Source organism: Trachypithecus francoisi, unplaced genomic scaffold (assembly GCF_009764315.1).
Source record: "Trachypithecus francoisi isolate TF-2019V2 unplaced genomic scaffold, Tfra_2.0 Lachesis_group7, whole genome shotgun sequence".
Classification (NCBI taxonomy): domain Eukaryota; kingdom Metazoa; phylum Chordata; class Mammalia; order Primates; family Cercopithecidae; genus Trachypithecus; species Trachypithecus francoisi.
In genome coordinates this window covers 99,656,997-99,676,553 of record NW_022681472.1, presented here as the reverse complement: position 1 = coordinate 99,676,553, position 19,557 = coordinate 99,656,997, and the positions used below count along the sequence as shown (strand labels likewise).

At 59.4% G+C, this 19,557-nt stretch overlaps 3 protein-coding genes across 10 annotated transcripts in view; 1 reads left to right on the top strand and 2 right to left on the bottom strand.

Moving 5' to 3' along the window:
- PPP1R16A (protein phosphatase 1 regulatory subunit 16A) overlaps positions 1-6,930 on the bottom strand; it is a 45,990-nt gene extending 39,060 nt beyond the window's left edge. For 4 of the 8 annotated variants that reach the window (XR_004435367.1, XM_033203097.1, XM_033203096.1 and 1 more), the window contains exon 1: positions 6,768-6,930. The gene's annotated coding sequence lies outside the window, so the exon portion shown is untranslated. Of the gene's footprint in view, positions 1-4,867; positions 5,020-6,356; positions 6,533-6,767 lie in introns of those variants that run through there. The other 4 variants (XM_033203103.1, XM_033203098.1, XM_033203104.1 and 1 more) reach the window with 4 other exon arrangements.
- A 2,161-nt stretch (positions 6,931-9,091) lies between these two features.
- Positions 9,092-11,145, top strand: FOXH1 (forkhead box H1). The gene is made up of 3 exons (XM_033202234.1): positions 9,092-9,308; positions 9,630-9,734; positions 9,835-11,145. The coding sequence occupies exons 1-3, from the start codon at positions 9,135-9,137 to the stop codon at positions 10,654-10,656; spliced, it is 1,101 nt and encodes a 366-aa protein (XP_033058125.1). The 5' UTR covers positions 9,092-9,134; the 3' UTR covers positions 10,657-11,145.
- KIFC2 (kinesin family member C2) lies at positions 10,774-19,258 on the bottom strand. The gene is made up of 18 exons (XM_033202229.1): positions 19,003-19,258; positions 18,684-18,762; positions 18,412-18,563; positions 18,182-18,320; positions 17,889-18,034; positions 17,740-17,805; positions 17,520-17,648; positions 17,100-17,177; positions 16,856-16,970; positions 16,672-16,781; positions 15,471-15,579; positions 15,203-15,360; positions 12,843-12,947; positions 12,631-12,752; positions 12,406-12,529; positions 12,183-12,312; positions 11,838-12,094; positions 10,774-11,747 (listed from the first exon to the last, which is right to left on the bottom strand). The coding sequence occupies exons 1-18, from the start codon at positions 19,099-19,101 to the stop codon at positions 11,490-11,492; spliced, it is 2,376 nt and encodes a 791-aa protein (XP_033058120.1). The 5' UTR covers positions 19,102-19,258; the 3' UTR covers positions 10,774-11,489.
- Between the last annotated feature and the right edge of the window lie 299 nt (positions 19,259-19,557).

Below are 19,557 nucleotides of genomic sequence, written 5' to 3'. Positions count from 1 at the left end.
ACCCCGTTTCTACTAAAAATATAAAAGTTAGCCGGTCATGGCGGCGTGCACTTGTAATCTCAGCTACTCGGGAAGCTGAGGCACGAGAATCACTTGAATCCAGGAGACAGAGGGTGCAGTGAGCCAAGACGCTGCCACTGCACTCCAGCCTGGGCAACAGCAAGACTTTGTTCCAAAAATAAATGAAAAAATTAAAAAAAATAAAGAAAACAGAAGGACACAACACATAGGATGACAAAGTTCAAAAAATTCGTGTGATAAAGGAGACTAATGATTCATGAAACAGGAGGAAAGCGTTTGAACTTGAAGCCAGTCAAGAGTATCATTTGTAGGGGGCAGGAATTGGTACACTGGACCTACAGATGAGGAAACCTAATTTACACACACTGCCTGGCTCTGTAGATAGAAATACTGACATGTGAACTATGGTTACAGAACAGAACGTAATTCCGTCAGCCACACAATGTAAAAATGAAGGCATATCCTACTTCTGGGTACATACACAAAAGAAACGAAAACTGAGCCGGGCGCAGTGGCTCACACCTGTAATCCCAGCACTTTGGGAGTTGAGGAGGGCGGATCACCTGAGGTCTGGAGTTCAAGACCAGCCTGGCCAAAATGGCAAAACCTTGCCTCTACTAAAAATACAAAAAAATAGGCCGGGCGCGGTGGCTCACACCTGTAATCCCAGCACTTTGTGGGGGCCGAGGCAGGCGGATCACGAGGTCAGGAGCTCAAGACCATCCTGGCCAGCATGGTGAAACCCGTCTCTACTAAAATTACAAAAATTAGCGAGGCGTGGTGGCAGGCGCCTGTAGTCCCAGCTACTCGGGAGGCTGAGGCAGGAGAATCACTTGAACCCAGGAAGCGGAGGTTGCAGTGAGCCGAGATCACTGCACTCTAGCCTGGTGATAGAGTGAGACTCTGTCTCAAAAACAAACCAACAAACAAAAAATACAAAAAATTAGCCGGGTGTGCTGGCATGTGCCTGTAGTCCCAGTTACCTGGGAGGCTGAGGCAGGGAGAACTGCTTGAACCCAGGAGGTGGAGCTTGCAGTGAGCCAAGCTTGTGCCACTGCACTCCAGCCGGTGTGACAGAGCAAGACTCCGTCTCAAAAATAAATAAATAAAAATAAAATAAAAATAAGAAAACTATAAACTGGCCAGGAGCAGTGGCTCATGCCTATAATCCCAGCACTTTGGGGGGCTGAGACGGGCGGATCACGAGGTCAGGAGATCGAGACCATCCTGGCTAACCCGGTGAAACCCCATCTCTACTAAAAATACAAAAAACTAGCAGGGCAAGGTGGCAGGCGCCTGTAGTCCCAGCTACTCGGGATGCTGAGGCAGGAGAATGGCGTAAACCCGGGAGGCGGAGCTTGCAGTGAGCTGAGATCCGGCCACTGCACTCCAGCCTGGCGACAGAGCAAGACTCCGTCTCAAAAAAAAAAAAGAGTTCGAGACCAGCCTGACCAATAGGGTGAAACCCCGTTTCTACTAAAAATATAAAAGTTAGCCGGTCATGGCGGCGTGCACTTGTAATCTCAGCTACTCGGGAAGCTGAGGCACGAGAATCACTTGAATCCAGGAGACAGAGGGTGCAGTGAGCCAAGACGCTGCCACTGCACTCCAGCCTGGGCAACAGCAAGACTTTGTTCCAAAAATAAATGAAAAAATTAAAAAAAATAAAGAAAACAGAAGGACACAACACATAGGATGACAAAGTTCAAAAAATTCGTGTGATAAAGGAGACTAATGATTCATGAAACAGGAGGAAAGCGTTTGAACTTGAAGCCAGTCAAGAGTATCATTTGTAGGGGGCAGGAATTGGTACACTGGACCTACAGATGAGGAAACCTAATTTACACACACTGCCTGGCTCTGTAGATAGAAATACTGACATGTGAACTATGGTTACAGAACAGAACGTAATTCCGTCAGCCACACAATGTAAAAATGAAGGCATATCCTACTTCTGGGTACATACACAAAAGAAACGAAAACTGAGCCGGGCGCAGTGGCTCACACCTGTAATCCCAGCACTTTGGGAGTTGAGGAGGGCGGATCACCTGAGGTCTGGAGTTCAAGACCAGCCTGGCCAAAATGGCAAAACCTTGCCTCTACTAAAAATACAAAAAAATAGGCCGGGCGCGGTGGCTCACACCTGTAATCCCAGCACTTTGTGGGGGCCGAGGCAGGCGGATCACGAGGTCAGGAGCTCAAGACCATCCTGGCCAGCATGGTGAAACCCGTCTCTACTAAAATTACAAAAATTAGCGAGGCGTGGTGGCAGGCGCCTGTAGTCCCAGCTACTCGGGAGGCTGAGGCAGGAGAATCACTTGAACCCAGGAAGCGGAGGTTGCAGTGAGCCGAGATCACTGCACTCTAGCCTGGTGATAGAGTGAGACTCTGTCTCAAAAACAAACCAACAAACAAAAAATACAAAAAATTAGCCGGGTGTGCTGGCATGTGCCTGTAGTCCCAGTTACCTGGGAGGCTGAGGCAGGGAGAACTGCTTGAACCCAGGAGGTGGAGCTTGCAGTGAGCCAAGCTTGTGCCACTGCACTCCAGCCGGTGTGACAGAGCAAGACTCCGTCTCAAAAATAAATAAATAAAAATAAAATAAAAAATAAGAAAACTATAAACTGGCCAGGAGCAGTGGCTCATGCCTATAATCCCAGCACTTTGGGAGGCCGAGGCAGGCGGATAACTTCAGGTCAGGAGTTTGAGACCAGCCTGGCCAACATGGCGAAACCCTGTCTCTACTAAAAATACAAAAAGTGATGGGTGTGGTGCATGCCTATAGTCCCAGCTACTTGGGAGGCTGAGGCAGGAGAATCTCTTGAACCCTGGAGGTCGAGGCTGCAATGAGCTGAGATGCAGTCACTGTACTTGGTGAGACTCCATCTCAAAAAAAAAAAAAAAAAAGAAGGAGAAGAAGAAAAGGCCGGGCCACAGTGGCTCACACCGGTAATCCCAGCACTTTGGGAGGCCAAGGCGGACGAATCATGAGGTCAGGAGTTTGAGACCAGCCTGGCCAGCATGGTGAAACCCTGTCTCTACTAAAAATAAAAAGAATTAGCAGGGCATGGTGGTGGGCGCCTGTAGTCCCAGCTACTCAGAAGGCTGAAGCAGGAGAACTGCTTGAATCCAGCAGGCAGAGGTTACAGTGAGCTGAGATCACACCACTGCACTCCAGCCTGGGCGACAGAGCAAGACTCTGTCTCAAAGAAACAAAAAAAAAAAGAAAAAGGGAATCTACTGCGGATACACATAACCACTTGAATCTCCAAAACACTGTCGTCTCGCAAAATTAATTAGACACAAAAGTATTCATTCCATGTGATTCCACTGATGTGAAATTATTTTTTTTTTTTTTGTGAGACGGAGTCTCGCTCTGTCACCCAGGCTGGAGTGCAGTGGCCGGATCTCGGCTCACTACAAGCTCCGCCTCCCGGGTTTATGGCATTCTCCTGCCTCAGCCTCCGGAGTAGCTGGGACTACAGGTGCCCGCCACCTCACCCAGCTAGCTTTTTGTATTTTTTTAGTAGAGACGGGGTTTCACTGTGTTAGCCAGGATGGTCTCGATTTCCTGACCTCATGATCCGCCTGTCTCGGCCTCCCAAAGTGCTGGGATTACTGGCTTGAGCCACCGCGCCCGGCCTGAAATTATTTTATTTTTTGAGATGGAGTTTCGCTCTTTTTGCCCAGGCTGGAGTGCAATGGTGCGATCTCGGCTCACCACAACCTCTGCCTCCTACGTTCAAGGGATTCTCCTACCTCAGCCTCCGGAGTAGCTGGAATTACAGGCATACGCCACCACGCCTAGTTAATTTTTTGTATTTTTAGTAGAGACGGGGTTTCTCCATGGTGGTCAGGCTGGTCTCCAACTCCCAACCTCTGGTGATCAGCCCGCCTCAGCCTCCCAAAGTGCTGAGATTATAGGCGTGAGCCCCCACGCTGGGCCAATGTGAAATTCTTAAAAAGGAACACCAAACCTACAGTAATCGAAAGCAAATCACTATTGCCTGGGCTGGGTGTGAGGAAGGGCCCACCACAGAGGAGCACGAGAACTTTTAGGGGCAATGGAAATGTTTTATATTTGGATTATGACGGTGTTTACAAAACCCATCAAACAGGCCGGGCGCAGTGGCTCACACCTGTAATCCCACCACTTTGCGAGGCCGAGGCAGGAGGATAATGAGGTCAGGAGTTCAAGACCATTCTGGCCAACATGGTGAAACCCCATCTCTACTAAAAGTACAAAAATTAGCTGGCCATGGTGGCATGCACCTGAGGTCCCAGCTACTTGGGAGACTGAGGCAGGAGAATCGCATGAATCCGGGAGACGGAGGTTGCGGTGAACTGAGATCACACCACTGCACTGCAGCCTGGCGACAGAGCAAGATTGTCTCACAAAAAAAAAAAAAAGATACAAAAATTAGCTGGCATGGTGGCATGTACCTGCAATCCCAGCTACTGGGGAGGCTGAGGCAGGAGAATCATTTGAACCCGGGAGGCAGAGGTTGCAGTGAGCGGAGATCATGCCACCGTACTCCAGTCTGGACGACAGAGTAAGACTCCATCTCAAACAAACAAAAAACCAGAAAGCCACATGGTCAGCAAAGCCTAAAATGTTTACTACCTAGCCCTTCACAGTAAAAGCTGGCCAACTCCTGGTCATCATCACCCCTACCTTCATCAGCTGCTCCTTCTGTCTGGAAAGTTCTTCCACCAGATCTTAGGACAGCATGCACCTTCTTGGGACTCGGATCACATCTTAAGTGCGACCTCCTCAGAGATCTTCTGTGGTTACCTTGTCATTCTCTTATCTCATCACCGTTTTAATTCTTGACATGCCACTTACTGTTTGTTTCCTTGCTGCATCCTCAGGACTTGGCGGGTTCCTGACTCATAGGAAGCACTCAGTAAGTGCGGTGCGCTGAGCAGGTGAACAGCTACTGAGCCTGCGGCACAGGGCTCCCAGCAAAGGATGTGACATGGGAGGCTCCGAGCTCCTGGCTGAGCAAGTTTGATGAAAAGGCCTCACTTAGGTGTGCGTGCAACAGTGCCGGGAGAACCTCGGCATGAAAGAAGGGCCTGGAACTGCCACCTAGTTTTCATTTGGCCAATGGGTAGATGTGGCACAAGTGCTAGGGTAGGACATGCTCGGGGCAGAGCAGGGTGGAGCTGGTGGTGCTGGTACGGTCTGTGGGGTCACCTGAGACTGAGGTTCCTAAGCCACAGGCAGTGGAGAGCTGTATCAGTCGGCTGTTCATTCAGACCAGAGGTTCAAGAATCTCTAGAACACAGACCCCAAAGTGGAGTCATACAGGAGGAGCCCCCTTGCTAGGTGCCAGCCCAGGCAATCCTGGGGCAAAGCGGAGTCCAGGTGCATCCCAAGCAGGTGAGGGATGAGGCCAGGACAGGCCAATCAAGAGACAGGAGGGATGGCCCCAGCCAACAGGGAGGAAATCCAGCTCGAGCACCAGGAGGGGGAAGGACGCCCTAAAGCCTCCCCCATTCCAACCCGAGCCTGGAGGACTTGGGGCAGGGACAGGCAGCTGGCCCTGCAGAGCTCTGAGCGTCCACCACAGTGACAAGCATGGAGTCAGTATGTGTATAAGTCCGCGACGCAGCCCCCAGCCCCTCAGGCAACCCAGCTGCACGCCGCCAGAGCTCCTCTCGGCGAGTCGTGGCTCTGGGTCCCTGAATCAGGCAGCGCAGCCAGAGGCCTCTTCAGGAGGCCCAGGGTACTGCAGGCAAGACCCTTCTCCCAGAGAAATCCCAACACGTCCAGGAAGCAACAGGGGCGCCAAGACGCCCAGGAGGGCTCACTGCTGTATCAGACACGCTTTGAAAAAGGCAGCGGTACCCCGGCCTCCACCTCCACCCCCAAGTAGGAATCCAGGAAGAAAAGGAAGGCACAGAGGTTTGGGGAGGGCTCACTTTGCTCTGGCTCCCCTAAGCCTAGAATGACTCCGTACACCCCTCCCCTCTCTGCACCCATGGAAATTAATCCCACCGTGCCCGGGGCCTCTGCTCTGGTACAGACGGGCCCACACCAGTCCCGGACACTCCCTCCTGGGCGGGGTGCTTGCTTAGTAATTGTTGCCCTGACCCCAATTCCTGAGGGGTGGTCCAGGCGCCCCGCGCTACGAGTGAGGTCATGTGAATCCCTGAAAGTTGAAGGAACTTGCCCCAGAGAGAGACTCCACTTTTTCCTTCAGCCTAGCTCCAAAGCCCACACAAAACTTGGGTAATTCCCTTCTCTGCGGCCTTGATTTCCTCATCTGAAAATGAGGATAATTCCGGAGCTGTCTACCTGACCGACGGACTGCGGAGAATCCACACACCTTCGCCTTGGAACAAAATGCGAAGCGCCCACCGGCAGCCTTCGGCTCCCTGCCTTTCCTGACCCTTGGCACCTGCTGCCCTGGGCCCCAGCCAGCAACGCCCAAGGCGGCCCGGCGGGACCTGTGCCCTGGGCGCCCGCGTGCCGGCAGCCGCGTCTCCCGAGGGCCCCTCCCCGGCCTCCTCCCTCGCCAGCCTTCTCCCTCGCCAGCCTCCTCTCCCACCTCGGTCTCTTCCTCCTCCCGCCCACCCCGGCCTCCTCCCTCCCCTCGGCCTCATCTTTCCACGGCCCGGCCTCCTCTCCCGGTGTCGACCCAATGCCCCTCCTTCCCAGGCCCGCCACGGCTGTCCCTGGCCGGGGCCCCTCTCCTTCGCTCTGCTCCTGCTGCAGGACCCGGGAGTCCGCGCCTCACCTCGCGTCCCGCGCCGGCCGCCGCGCAAGTGGGTCCGCTGGCTTCCGCGGGTCAGTGGGCCCCGCGCTCCCCGAAGCGCTGCGGGGGCGGGCCCCGCGCCCGGCCCTCGCCATGGCAACGCTACACTTCCGCCCCGCGCTACCCACAGCCGGAAGCCGCGGTGCCCCGTGGGAGCCAGGGGCGGAGCCTGGGGAGGGAGGGTCGGGGGCGGGGCCTGGGAGGGACAGTCGGGGGCGGGGGCCAACTGGGACAGCTGAGGGTGGCCGGGCGAGTCCTCCGCGGCTGGGACTCCCTCGGGGCCGGGTGGGACGGGAAGGGCTCAAAGTACTCCAGGGCTCCCGGGACGGTGGTCATTGATTTATGCTGGACAAAACCGAGTCATTGTAGACAATGGGACGGGCGCCAGCGGAATGAGTGGCAGCTTTGGGGGTGGTGTCGGGCCCGGGACGTCGGAGATGAGCGGTCAGAACTTGGGGAGTCTCCAGCGCCCCACCAAGGAGGTGCCAGTGGAAATGGGGTGCCTTAAAACTTATGGGAGGCCGAGCGCGGTGGCTCACGCCTGTAATCCCAGTCCCTTGGGAGGCCCAGGCGGGCGGATCACGAGGTCAGGAGATCGAGACCATCCTGGCTAACACGGTGAAACCCCGTCTCTACTAAAAAATACAAAAAACTAGCTGGGCGAGGTGGCGGGCGCCTGTAGTCCCAGCTACTCGGGAGGCTGAGGTAGGAGAATGGCGTGAACCCGGGAGGCGGAGCTTGCAGTGAGCCGAGATCGCGCCACTGCACTCCAGCCTGGGCAACAGAGCGAAACTCCGTCTCAAGAAACAAACAAACAAAAAGTTTATGGGAAAGGCCTGACGCGGTGGCTCACGTCTATGATCCCAGCACTTTGGGGGGAGCTCGAGGCCAGTGGGTCGCTCGAACCCAGTAAACCAACCTGAGCAACATAGGGAGGCCCTGTCCCTACATAAGAAATTAGCCGGGCGCTATGGCGTACGCCTGTAGTTCTGGGAGGCTGAGGCGGGAGGATTGCCCTAACAGGGGAGGTGGAGGCCGCACAGAGCCCAGATCGCACCACTGTACTCCAGCCTGGGCAACAGAGTGAGACCTTGTCTCAAAACAACAAGAAACACTTGGAGGAAAGAACGGCGCCTTGCTGACCGAGTCGGGTAAGAGGCCACAAGTGTTAGCCTCATGAGGCACAGGACTGTGCAGCCATAGCCTAGGGAACACAACAGAGAGGGCCCCAGCAGCATCGATGTGGTGACAGGGGTCCTAAGGGAAACTACGTGGTGTCTGAGGGGAGAGTCAGAGACAGAAGGAAAAGGGGCACCACCCAACCAGGGGTGTGGCGGGCAGGAGCAGTGTGGCACCCCACATACAAGGCCCCTTGCAGCCCAGGCCTCCTCCTCTTGGAGACTCGCTGCCTGTCCCTCCCTTCCGCACCTCAGGGTGTGCTGGACCCCACCATATGCTGTAGATTTTCAGCCCTTTGAGGTTATCATGGTGGGGGCTGCGCAAGAAAAGCTGAATTCTCAGAGTGAAGGGCACAAGCATATCCCTGGCCCCCATCTGTCTGGGGCCCCTTGGCCTGGTGCCAGCACCAACCACCCCGGCTAGTTCCCAGAGCTGCTATCCTCTTGGGCAAACTTGCGCCTTGTGAGGGAGGAGAACCTGGGCTTTGAGGCGGGGTACGTAACACCAGCCTTGCTTGGCTGGAGGAGGAGAGATGGCTAGGGAGGAGGAGGTGAGGGGTCCACCTGGGCTCCTGAAGCAACTCCCAAGAAATCAGTTGAGTCAATGTGTCCCCCTTTTGTTCCTAGGGTGGGGACTTCATGGCCTTCTCCTCCAGGAAGGCCCACCTGATCATGTCCGGAGTGGGTATCCAGCCCCCATAGTTCAGGGCCTACTAGCTGCTAGGTGTAGAACTCCAGGGACGCCCCACTCCTTGGGAGCTTGGCATGGGCGAATTACTCCCCCATCTGTTAAATGGGGTCCTGAAACCTGGCCAGGGAAGACGGGATAAAGTAGCCATTGGTCATCGCAGCCCCTTTGAAGCAGGGCCTGGCCACCCAAAGGTAGCGCAGGGGTGGAGACTGAGGCCTCAGGAGAAGCCCCCACTAGAATCCTCTCTGCCTCTCCCTTCCAGATTAACCAAAACCTGCTAATTGTGGTAGCCCTCGGCATGCTCCCCTCCCCCACAGCCTCTTCCTCCCTTCCCTCCCCTCCCCCTTCCATCCGAATGATAAAGGCCCCAGCCCGCCTGCCCCAGCCCGGCCTCAGGCCCCGGCCCTGCCTCCTACACTGTCCCACTGCCCTGCACCCTCCACCCGGCCAGGCCCCTGCCCACGCTGTCTACCGTCCCGCATGGGGCCCTGCAGCGGCTCCCGCCTGGGGCCCCCAGAGGCAGAGTCGCCCTCCCAGCCCCCCAAGAGGAGGAAGAAGAGGTACCTGCGACATGACAAGCCCCCCTACACCTACTTGGCCATGATCGCCTTGGTGATTCAGGCCGCACCCTCCCGCAGACTGAAGCTGGCCCAGGTGAGAGGGCCCCAGGCCCCACTCTCTCTTTCCCTAGACTCGTTCCCCACCCACTTCCAGGCTCAAGCCCTAACCCCCACACCTTCCTAGCCCACCCAGGTATGCCAGTGGGACCAGTCCTGAGAGCTGAGGGCCTCAAGGCACGACCCTTCTCCGGGAGCCCCTTGCCCCCACTGTTGCCCTTCCGCGCAGAAATGTTCTTCTTCGGGGCGAGCAGGGGCCGGCACCGCGCGCCCCTGAGCCCGGTAGTGGGGGAGGGGTGGGGCGCTACACTCTCCCCGTCTGGGCTCACGGCGCCGGCCGGCCGCCTGGCGGTTTCAGATCATCCGTCAGGTCCAGGCCGTGTTCCCCTTCTTCAGGGAAGACTACGAGGGCTGGAAAGACTCCATTCGCCACAACCTTTCCTCCAACCGATGCTTCCGCAAGGTGGGGCAGGCCAGGGTCGGAGTCCGGGGGCGGGGCGCGCGCGGAAGTCCTGAGCATCCGAGGTTGGGCAGCCCCACCCATGTCTGACCCCCACACCCAGGTGCCCAAGGACCCTGCAAAGCCCCAGGCCAAGGGCAACTTCTGGGCGGTCGACGTGAGCCTGATCCCAGCAGAGGCGCTAAGGCTGCAGAACACAGCCCTGTGCAGACGCTGGCAGAAAGGAGGTGCGCGCGGAGCCTTCGCCAAGGACCTGGGCCCCTACGTGCTGCACGGCCGGCCCTACCGGCCGCCCAGTCCCCCGCCACCACCCAGTGAGGGCTTCAGCATCAAGTCCCTGTTAGGGGGGTCCGGGGAGGGGGCACCCTGGCAGGGGCTAGCTCCACAGAGCAGCCCAGTTCCTGCAGGCACAGGGAACAGTGGGGAGGAGGCAGTGCCCACCCCACCCCTGCCCTCTTCTGAGAGGTCTCTGTGGTCCCTCTGCCCTCTTCCTGGCCCCACGAGAGTGGAGGGGGAGACTTTGCAGGGGGGAGACATCGGGCCCTCGACCCTCTCCCCAGAGCCTAGGGCCTGGCCTCTCCACTTACTGCAGGGTGCCTCAGTTCCTGGGGGGCTGTCCAGCGGGGGACACAGGGCCTCCCTCTGGGGGCAGCTGCCCACCTCCTACTTGCCTATCTACACTCCCAATGTGGTAATGCCCTTGGCACCACCACCCACCTCCTGTCCCCAGTGTCCACCATCAAACAGCCCTGCCTACTGGGGGGTGGCCCCCGAAACCCGAGGGCCCCCAGGGCTGCTCTGGGATCTAGACGCCCTCTTCCAGGGGGTGCCACCGAACAAAAGTATCTACGATGTTTGGGTCAGCCACCCTCGGGACCTGGCGGCCCCTGGCCCAGGCTGGCTGCTCTCCTGGTGCAGCCTGTGAGGCAAGACAGGGGCACCTCCTCCCTCCCGCTCCCACCCCCAGTTTGTTGACAGGGAGCCAAGGCCAGGGGGGTGTCTGCGACCCCAGCAGCCTTGAAACACCAGGCAGTAACCTTGCTGGGAGTCCACGGTGTTTATTGGACTACCCCACGCATGGCCATGGCCCAGCTGGGCACAACCCTCACCCTGGTCAGTCATGCCTCTGTTTCTCCTACACTCAGAGGCAAGGCTGGAGGGGCAGGGCTGAGCCTGGAATAGCCCTTCCTAGTCCCCTCTTCTCAGCCCACTACCCACCCATCACCTCCCTTCCCGTGCTCCAGGCTGGGGGAGGGAGAGCCCTATGGTGGGTCCAGCCTGAAGTCCTGCTCTCTCTCATTTGTCTGGGAAGGAGGTAGCACCTTTTTCGGGAAAGGAGTTAGGGAGTAAAGACTGCACCCTACATGGTCCGGTGGTGGGGAGGATAACAGTAAAGGAATTTGCAACGTTTTAATACCATGCCTGATTTTTGGGTCAGGAGTGGTGACTTGGGTAACCACTTGGCGGGGGGCGCCTGGGATTCCCTGCTGTGTGCGGTGATAACAGCAAATGGTGATAAGGAGGAAGCCGAGACCTGTGGCCTGATGCAGGACTGGGGGCGGGGGGATGATCACTTCACCAGGCACAACACACTTCACTGGCTGCCGAGGTGGAGGGGTGACTCTGGGAGTTCAGGAGCAATGGATCCAAAGAGGCTAAGGAGCTTGTGCCCTGGGAGACGGGGTACAAGGACTTGACTACCGCCTCTGCCAGCAGAGACCTGGCCCGAGACCCCATGGGCAGAGACGCCACTCAGGACTACAGGGGCAGGCCCTCTCCGGGCGCGAGGGCCGAGCCCGAGCCGTTGTCAGGGCTGGGGCATGGAGGGCTGCCAGGGGACGGCGTAGGGGTGCAGGGGGTCCCGGTGAGCGGAGTGTCGGTACTGAGGGAGGAGGGCGTCCCGGAGGAGCGCGGGACCCTGCGGCGCCGGGCTGGCCCCAGCTCCACTTGACCCACTCGCTCGGCGAACTTGAGTGAGCAGACTGTCTCCCCGAGATCCTCTGGCCGCGTGGAGATCTGCGGGCGAGAGGCGCGGGTGGGCGGGCCCGGGTGGGCGGCGACCGGCAGGCACACACCCGCCCCGCGCCTGCGTCGCCCCGCGCCCACCTGCAGCAGCAGCACCGCGGTGGTGCCGGGGCCCAGGGCCGGCTGCAGCAGGCGTGTGAGCTGCGAGTCGCGGAAGGGCACGTGCGGCCGGTGGGCCCGCAGTGCGGCCATCACACCTCCCAACGCCAGCAGCGAGCGGTTTATGGTCTGGGCCTCCCGCAGGCGCCGGGCACCGTCTGGGTCTCCCCGCGGCGGGCCGGCCGCCCCTGCCTTCCGTGCGCGCTCGGATCCCGCCAGGTCCACCAGGTGCAGCGTGCCTAGAGGGGCGAGCGAGCCCGACATGGGGGAAGGCCGGGCCTCGGGTGCGCTGGTGACTCCGCAGGGCTCAGGCACCGGCTGTGGTACCTGCGGTGCCTGGAGCGCGCGGTTGAGTCGCCGCGCGCAGCGTCAGCGTGACCAGGGCGTGCGAGCGGGAGCTGCGCTGGTTCATGGCGGTGGCGGCGGTGGCCCGGTTGCTCCTCCCCAGTTTCAGCATCTGGAAGGCGGAGCAACAGGGCTGGTCAGGTGCGGGGTCCCCGCCCCCAACTGGAAGGAAAGGATGGGGTCTCCGGAGGCGGGGCAGCCCTACCTGGTGCAGTGTCTCCAGGTTGGGCACGTCCCAGTGGGTGAGGCCAGCCACCTGGATCCCGCCCTGGCCTTCAGGGCCCTGCCTCACGGCCAGACGCTCGGGAGGCCCTGGGGCAAGGAGGTCCCTGGTGAGAAAGGGGAAGGTCTTGGTTCCAGAGTTCTCTGGAAACCCGGAAGGGCCCTGGGCCAGGGGTGGGGAGAAGGCCTCCCTGCTGGAGTAGCCCACCTGACGGCCTCATTGTAGATCTCCACCATACTGAGTGTCACCCGGTGCTGCCTGCCGGCCCCCATTTCCCGGAACAGCGACTGCAGTGCCCTAGGAACTATGCCAGGGTCCTCAGGAGGGCCCTGAGGATGGGGTGGGGTACACACCGGGCTCACATCCAAGTCATGCAGGGCCCCTGGGGCCTCTCCCACCGGGCGTGGGCTGTGTCCCACCTCCATGCTGTAGGTCTTCCCGGTTCCTGTCTGGCCATAGGTGAAGATGCAGACGCTATAGCCTTGGAGGCAGGACAGCACCGCAGGTTCCAGCTCTCTGAAGACCTGGGGGGAGGTGGGAGAATGTGTTTTGAGTCCTCCCCACATTGCCTGTTTATGACCTATTTGGTGGGGTGGGGAGTGCCAGGAAGGCAGGTGTAAGCAGAGCCTAGTCCCCTGGGAGGATGGCTCTAAGAGACCATGAGGGAGGGTGTGTCCTACAGAGACCCTCTGTCTCCCTAGAGAAGGTGGTGCTTGCAAGAATTTGCCAGGCAAAGAAGGGAAAAGACGGATGAGAAGAGGGAACAGCCTATGCAGAGGCTCTGGAGTCCTGAAGACCGTGTAGGAGGCCTAGGGACAGCAGTTAAGAGCGTAGGTGCGGTGTCCCTAATGTGGAAGCCAACGTGGAAAAAAGAAAAATAAATCCCAGCATTTTGGGAGGCCGAGGTGGGTGGATCACTTGAGCTCCGGAGTTTTGAGATCAGCCTAGGCAACATGGTAAAACCCCGTCTCTACAAAAACTACAAAAAAAATCAGCCAGGCATGGTGTTGCACATCTGTGGTCCCAGCTACTCAGGAGGCTGAGGTGGGAGGATCTCTTGAGCCTGGGAAGCAGAGGTTGTAGCAAGCTGAGATTGCGCCACTGCACTCTAGCCTGATGACAAAGTGTGACTCTGTCAAAAATATATATATATATATGTATATATAGCATAAATTTTAAAAAATATTTAAAAGAGCGCAGATGGGCTGGGCGAGGTGGCTCACACCTATAAGCCCAGCACTTTGGGAGGCCAAGGCAGGCAGATCACAAGGTCAGGAGTTTGAGACCAACCTGGCAAACATGGTGAAACCCTGTCTCTCCTAAAAATACAAAAATTAGTTGGGTGTGGTGGCACGCACCTGTAATCCCAGCTACTTGGGAGGCTAAAACAGGAGAATTGCTTGAACCCAGGAAGTGGAGGTTGCAGTGAGCTGAGATCACACCACTGTACTCTAGCCTGGGTGACAGAGTGAGACTCCATCTCAGAAAAAAAAATAAAAAAAGCCCAGATGTTGGGGCATGACTGCTTGGTTCAAACCCGGGTATGATTGGAGTTTACTCATTAGCCTTCCTGTGCCTGTTTCCCCTGAGAGGTAAGGGCTGCAGTGGCACCTGCTGTGAACGCTCGTGGCAGTGCACCTAGAGGGCCACAGCAGTACCTGGCTCATGAAGTGTGACCCCAGGAAGGGCCTCTGCAGATACGGGGGATGGTAGCCAGCCAGGCCTGCTGGAGCCCAGGCACAGACAGGTGCTGAGAGAGACACAGGGTTGGGACATTCACCCCATTGGCACTAGACACCAACAGTCTTTTGAGCAACAACATGGCTGGCTTTTATGCCCAGAAGGTCACTGATAACAGGGTGGGCTGTCAGCTCTGTTTGAAGACAGCCACGAGGCTAGAATCTAGAATTCTGTGTTCTGTGTGGTTACTGAGATTCCATGATTGGATGGAGGTGACACTGTGGATGACATTCAGGAGCACATCATGGCACCACTGCAGAAACGGGAGCACAGGTGAGGGCTTGTCCACAGATGCCTTAGGTTCAGACACATTGCATTAGAGGGCCTTGTCCAGGACGGCTGTCCAGAGGACAGTGCACAAGGCATGCCCTGCGCAGGGCTGCAGTTTGGGGTGGGGCTAAGGCCAGAGGGATATGTGGGATGAAGAGATAAGTGGCTGGAAAAGAGGGAATCAGGGTCACCCTGTCCCTGTGAGGCTGGCAGGCAGCCTGGGTGTGAGTCGCTGCCATTCTGCCCCTTACCTAGTCTCCCCTGGCTCTGAGCTGCCATCTCCTCAGCTATGGGAGCTCTAGCAGCAAAGGGCACGTGCAGATAAAGATGTGTGTGAACGTGGAGTGGGCTGGGGCTGGAGCCCGAGCCCCTGCTTTTCCACAGGTGTCTGGCAGGAAAAGGGTAGGGAAGAAGAGTGGGATCCAGGCAGGGCAGAGTAAGACTAGAAGCTTGTCTGCTCACCCACGGCCCCCACCACCCACCGCCGGCCTTAGGGCCACAAAGCAATGAGGGGCCCTCATAGCTGGGAAGACCCTGGACCCCAGCAAAGGGGAGTGGACAGGTAGTGAAGCCTGGGAGGAGGAGGCACCAAGCTGGGCTGCCTGCCCTGCTTCCCAGCCCCCTCAGTTCCCTTTCCCTCCTGGCTAGAGCCCAGCCACCATCCCTCCTCCAGGTGGACAGCCAGACTGGGAAGGGGAAACTGGAGCCTCTCCTGCTCTTCAGGGGACTCTGAGACAGGGTCAGAATGATTGCAAAAGCAGGCTGTCACCTCCTCCTGGCTGGCGTCTGGAGGGAAGACCCAGTCTAGGCGGAATCGACGATGGCGCCCCCGGTAGCAGGTGGTGACGGTGCCCCCTGGGCCAGGCTCCACGCTCACGAGGCTGGAGGATGTCCCTGGCCTCAGTCGACACAGCACACGGATATTTCCTGCAGTGGGGATCAGGTCAGCAGGGTGCCTCGCAGACCCTAAAGTGCAGAGAGGCTGCACTTCCTCCAGCCACCCTCCCTGCTCCCCTGGGCTCCCAAGCCTGCCATACCCTTGAGTTCTGGCAGCCGCCCTGGGCATCCGGCTGGAGGCCCTTGCTGCCCCTCAGGGAGCTGAGTGCCAGGCCCTCCAGATGACAGTGCCCCCAAGGCCCAGGACACCTGAGGGAACAGGGATGTACAGAAGGCAAGGGGTCAGCCAAGGAGCTGCAGAGGTGGGGGGTGGGAGGGTCCTGAGAGCAGCAAGGAGCCCGCACAGAGCCACCCAACTGTGCTGAGCCACAACTTTCAGTGGCTCTGGGCCCCTGGGGACATCAATTCACTAACCCCAGGATAAAGCCCAGAAATGACAAGCGGAGACACCACATCATCCGTCTCCTCTGTGCTTCTAGGCAATGCTTTAAAAGTTTACTGTTAGGCCGGGTGCGGTGGCTCAAGCCTGTAATCCCAGCACTTTGGGAGGCCGAGGCGGGCGAATCACGAGGTCAGGAGATCGAGACCATCCTGGCTAATACAGTGAAACCCCGTCTCTACTAAAAATACAAAAATTAGCCGGGCGTGGTGGCGGGTGCCTGTAGTCCCAGCTACTTGGAGGCTGAGGCGGGAGAATGGTGTGAACCCAGGAGGCAGAGCTTGCAGCGAGCCGAGATCGCACCACTGCACTCCAGCCTGGGCGACACAGCGAGACTCCATCTCAAAAAAAAAAAAAAGAGGCCAGGCGCGGTGGCTCAAGCCTGTAATCCCAGCACTTTGGGAGGCCGAGGCGGGCGGATCACAAGGTCAGGAGATCGAGACCATCCTGGCTAACACAGTGAAACCCCGTCTCTACTAAAAAGTACAAAAAACTAGCCGGGCAAGGTGGCGGGTGCCTGTAGTCCCAGCTACTCTGGAGGCTGAGGCACGAGAATGGTGTGAACCCGGGAGGCGGAGCTTGCAGTGAGCTGAGATCCGGCCACTGCACTCCAGCTTGGGCGACAGAGCGAGACTCCGTCTCAAAAAAAAAAAAAGAGATCTATTGGAATAAATAAAATTTATTATTAAAATTAAAAAAAAAAAAAAGAGTTTACCGTCAACCAAGTATGCACACAATGAAAACCAGGCCCAGAAGCGAAGTCCCAGCCTGGGTCACACAGAAGCTGTTTGGGTTCCAGAGCCCCACTTATTAGTACAGCCAACTCCCCAGGAGCACCCCCGTCAAAAGAACAGTGAATAGGCTGCCCAGAGAGGAGGGGCTAGGCGGTGAGGGGTCCTGACCTGGCCCCGGGCCTCACTCAGCGAACCCTGACAGCTCTGGGTAAAGGTGCTGACCAATCCTCGGAGATCGCCACAGCCCTGACGCAGGCTGGCCATCCGTGCCCGAAGTCCTGGAGAGGGAAGTCTGTTGGAAGGGAAGGCCCAGTCTCCAGGGCCTCCCGTGAGCCCGAGCCCCAGCCCTTACCTGCCAGCTGCCCATGCATCTGAAGTAACTCGCGCCTGCAGTTCTGCTCCGTCTCCTGCTGGAGCTGCTGGAGGGCCCCTTGAAGGCCCTGCAGCTGCACCTCCTGCACCCCCAGCTGCCCCGCCCAACCCCACCCCTGTCACTGAGGAAACAGGCACTTACCAGGCCCTGCCTCAGATAAGCTCCTCCCAGTACCCCAGCCCTCCTCACCCCCGAGCCACGGATCCCTGGGCCCCATGCCCACCTGGGCTCGGAGGGCTTCTGTGGTGTCCTGGGCCTCCTGAAGCCGGCCCTGAAGCTCCACCAATGCCTCCGCCTCCTCCTGCGGGAGGGTGGGGGCCAGGAGGGACTCAGAGAGGGACGGTCTGCGGTACCATTTCACAGATGGGAAAGTCAAGTCAAGAGGTGGGCAGAGCTGGCTGTGAATCCATGCCTCCCAACTCCACGCAGAGCTCCTTCCCATGGTTCCTCTGCTCTCCTGGGATCAGCTACTCATAGGGGCCACGGAGAGAGGGGGTCCTCCCACAGGCATCAGCCTCCCTAATGGGGCTGCCCTGCACAGACCATCCCAGGAGGTCCCGAGGAGGCTCGGACACTGTGGCTGCATGCCAGGTGTGCAGGAGCCCCAGGCTGCAGGAACGGCTGCAGCCTAGGAGCAGGGTACCTGCGGAGCCCTGGTAGGGGGGCCGGGACCCCAGTGCAGCAGAAGGTCCCGCATGAGGCTCAGGCTCTGCTTCAGGGCCTCGTTCTCCAGGGTGAGATGCTGAACCCTTTTCTCTGAGTCTGTCGCCCCCTGGCGGAGAGGAAGCCTCGGCACTCACCTGAAGCACCCCTTCCATGCCCAGCCCTGCCAGGTCCTCCCCCGACCCTCCCCGCAGCCTCACCACGCCCAGGCGCAGTCGACCCAGCTCCTCCTCCTGCTGTTCCAGCTGCTGCTTCAGCTCCTCCAGCTGGGGAGAAGTACAAGAGACAGGGTGGACCTCGTTTTTCTGGCGCCCCAGCCCCCGATCCCTTCTGGCTCCTGAGGCCTCACCTGTCCCAGGATGAGCTGCTCCAGCCGCTGCCACTCCCTCTGGTCGTCCTCCAACTGGAGGGGCTGCTGTCCCTGGGCCTCATCCCCCAGTGGCTCCCCTGGGACTGCGGCGAGGTGGGAAGTGCTTTCTTCTTGGGATGTGGATCCTGGAGTAGGGTGGGCCCAGTTAGCACTGAAGAAAGAGGTCTCTGGTCCAAATCCTCCGGAACAGGACCCCGAACTCCAGGCCGCCCAGGTTCTACTGGGATTTGCTCCCTCCAGAGTCCGTCTTCAACTTACTGCCCTTTACTCACCATCTGGAGTGGGGGGCCGGACCCGAGGGGCTGGCTGAGTTCCCTGGAGCAGGGCCTGCCTCCCCCTGGGGCTCCGAAGCCATGCCAGAAGGGCCAAGAGCTGACTGGTCACTGTCAACAGTGGGGGGACCTCGCCAGACTGTGAAGAAGATAAGAATCGGAGCAGGGCTGTGAGAGCCAGGAAGGCCTGGCAGGTGGCAAGCTGCCAGCAGCCCCTCCGCCGAGCTCACCTGGCCCAGGTCGGCCGGGCTCCCGCAGCTCTCTTCCGCCCCCAGCTGGACGGAGAGGAACTCGGCGAGGCGCAGGAGGGCCTCCTCCAGGGACACCGCTGCTGCGCGGCCTTCGGCTCCGCTGTCCGACCCATTTTCAGGCTCGGAGCTGCCTGCCGGTCATGGAGGGGAGCGGGAGGCATTTCGGGTCACGTGCTGGAGCCAGGCCTCCGCCCCTCCCAGGGAGGTCCCGGCACCGCCCTCGCACAGCAGGGCTCCCAGCCCGCACCTACCGATCAGGCCGGTCAGCTCGGTCCACAGCTCTGGCGCGGGCAGGTCTGGACGCCGGCGACCCCGGGGCTTGCGGGCTCTCTAGGGAAGGAGCAGGGGCGCCCCTGACGAGGGGGCAAGCAGCCTGCTGGCTCCTTCCCTCCGCGAACCGGGCCAGAGGATTGGGGCCGAAGTCTACGCTTCCAGCACCGGAGCCGAGCAGACGGTCCTCGGCACGACCCCGTCGCCCCGCGCCCAGTGCCCGCCCTCGCCACGGGAACCTCGGCGTGGGGGTGGGGCAGGCGGCGGGGGACGACGGGCTGCACGGCCAGCCCCGCTCACCTGGGCGGGGTCCCCGGGCTCCGCGGCCGCCGCGGCGCCACCATCCCTGCGAAAGAGGCTGTAGAAGATGTAGATGAGCAACGAGTAAAAGGCGTACATGGGAGCGCGGGGCGGCAGAGGGCCCCGCTTCGCGCCGCCCCGCGTCCCCGCGCCCAGACTCGGCGCCCGCCCGCCGCAGTGCCGGTGCGCATGCTCGCGACGGCCGCCCCCACGGCCAGGCTCCCACGGCTGGAGGGCGAGCGCGGAGAAAGGGGTCCCAGAAACAGGGGCCCGCGGCCGCACCTGGAGACCCGCCGCTTCTCACGGCGCCGCGCCGCGCGCCCCAACCCCTACAACGCGGACACCGGGCTGAGAGTGCCCACGGCTCCCGCGACCCTCCCCTCGGAATCTCTCCCGCCCTCCGCATAGTCCCCCACCGCTCCGGTTTCGCGGAGCCTTCAACACGCGGGTGTTCACCTTCCCCTCCCCGGAGCCCCGCCCATCTCAGCCCGGCCCAATCCCCCCCTCTCAGCCCCGCCCAAACCCCGCCCCTTGCAGTCTCGTCCAGGCCCCTCC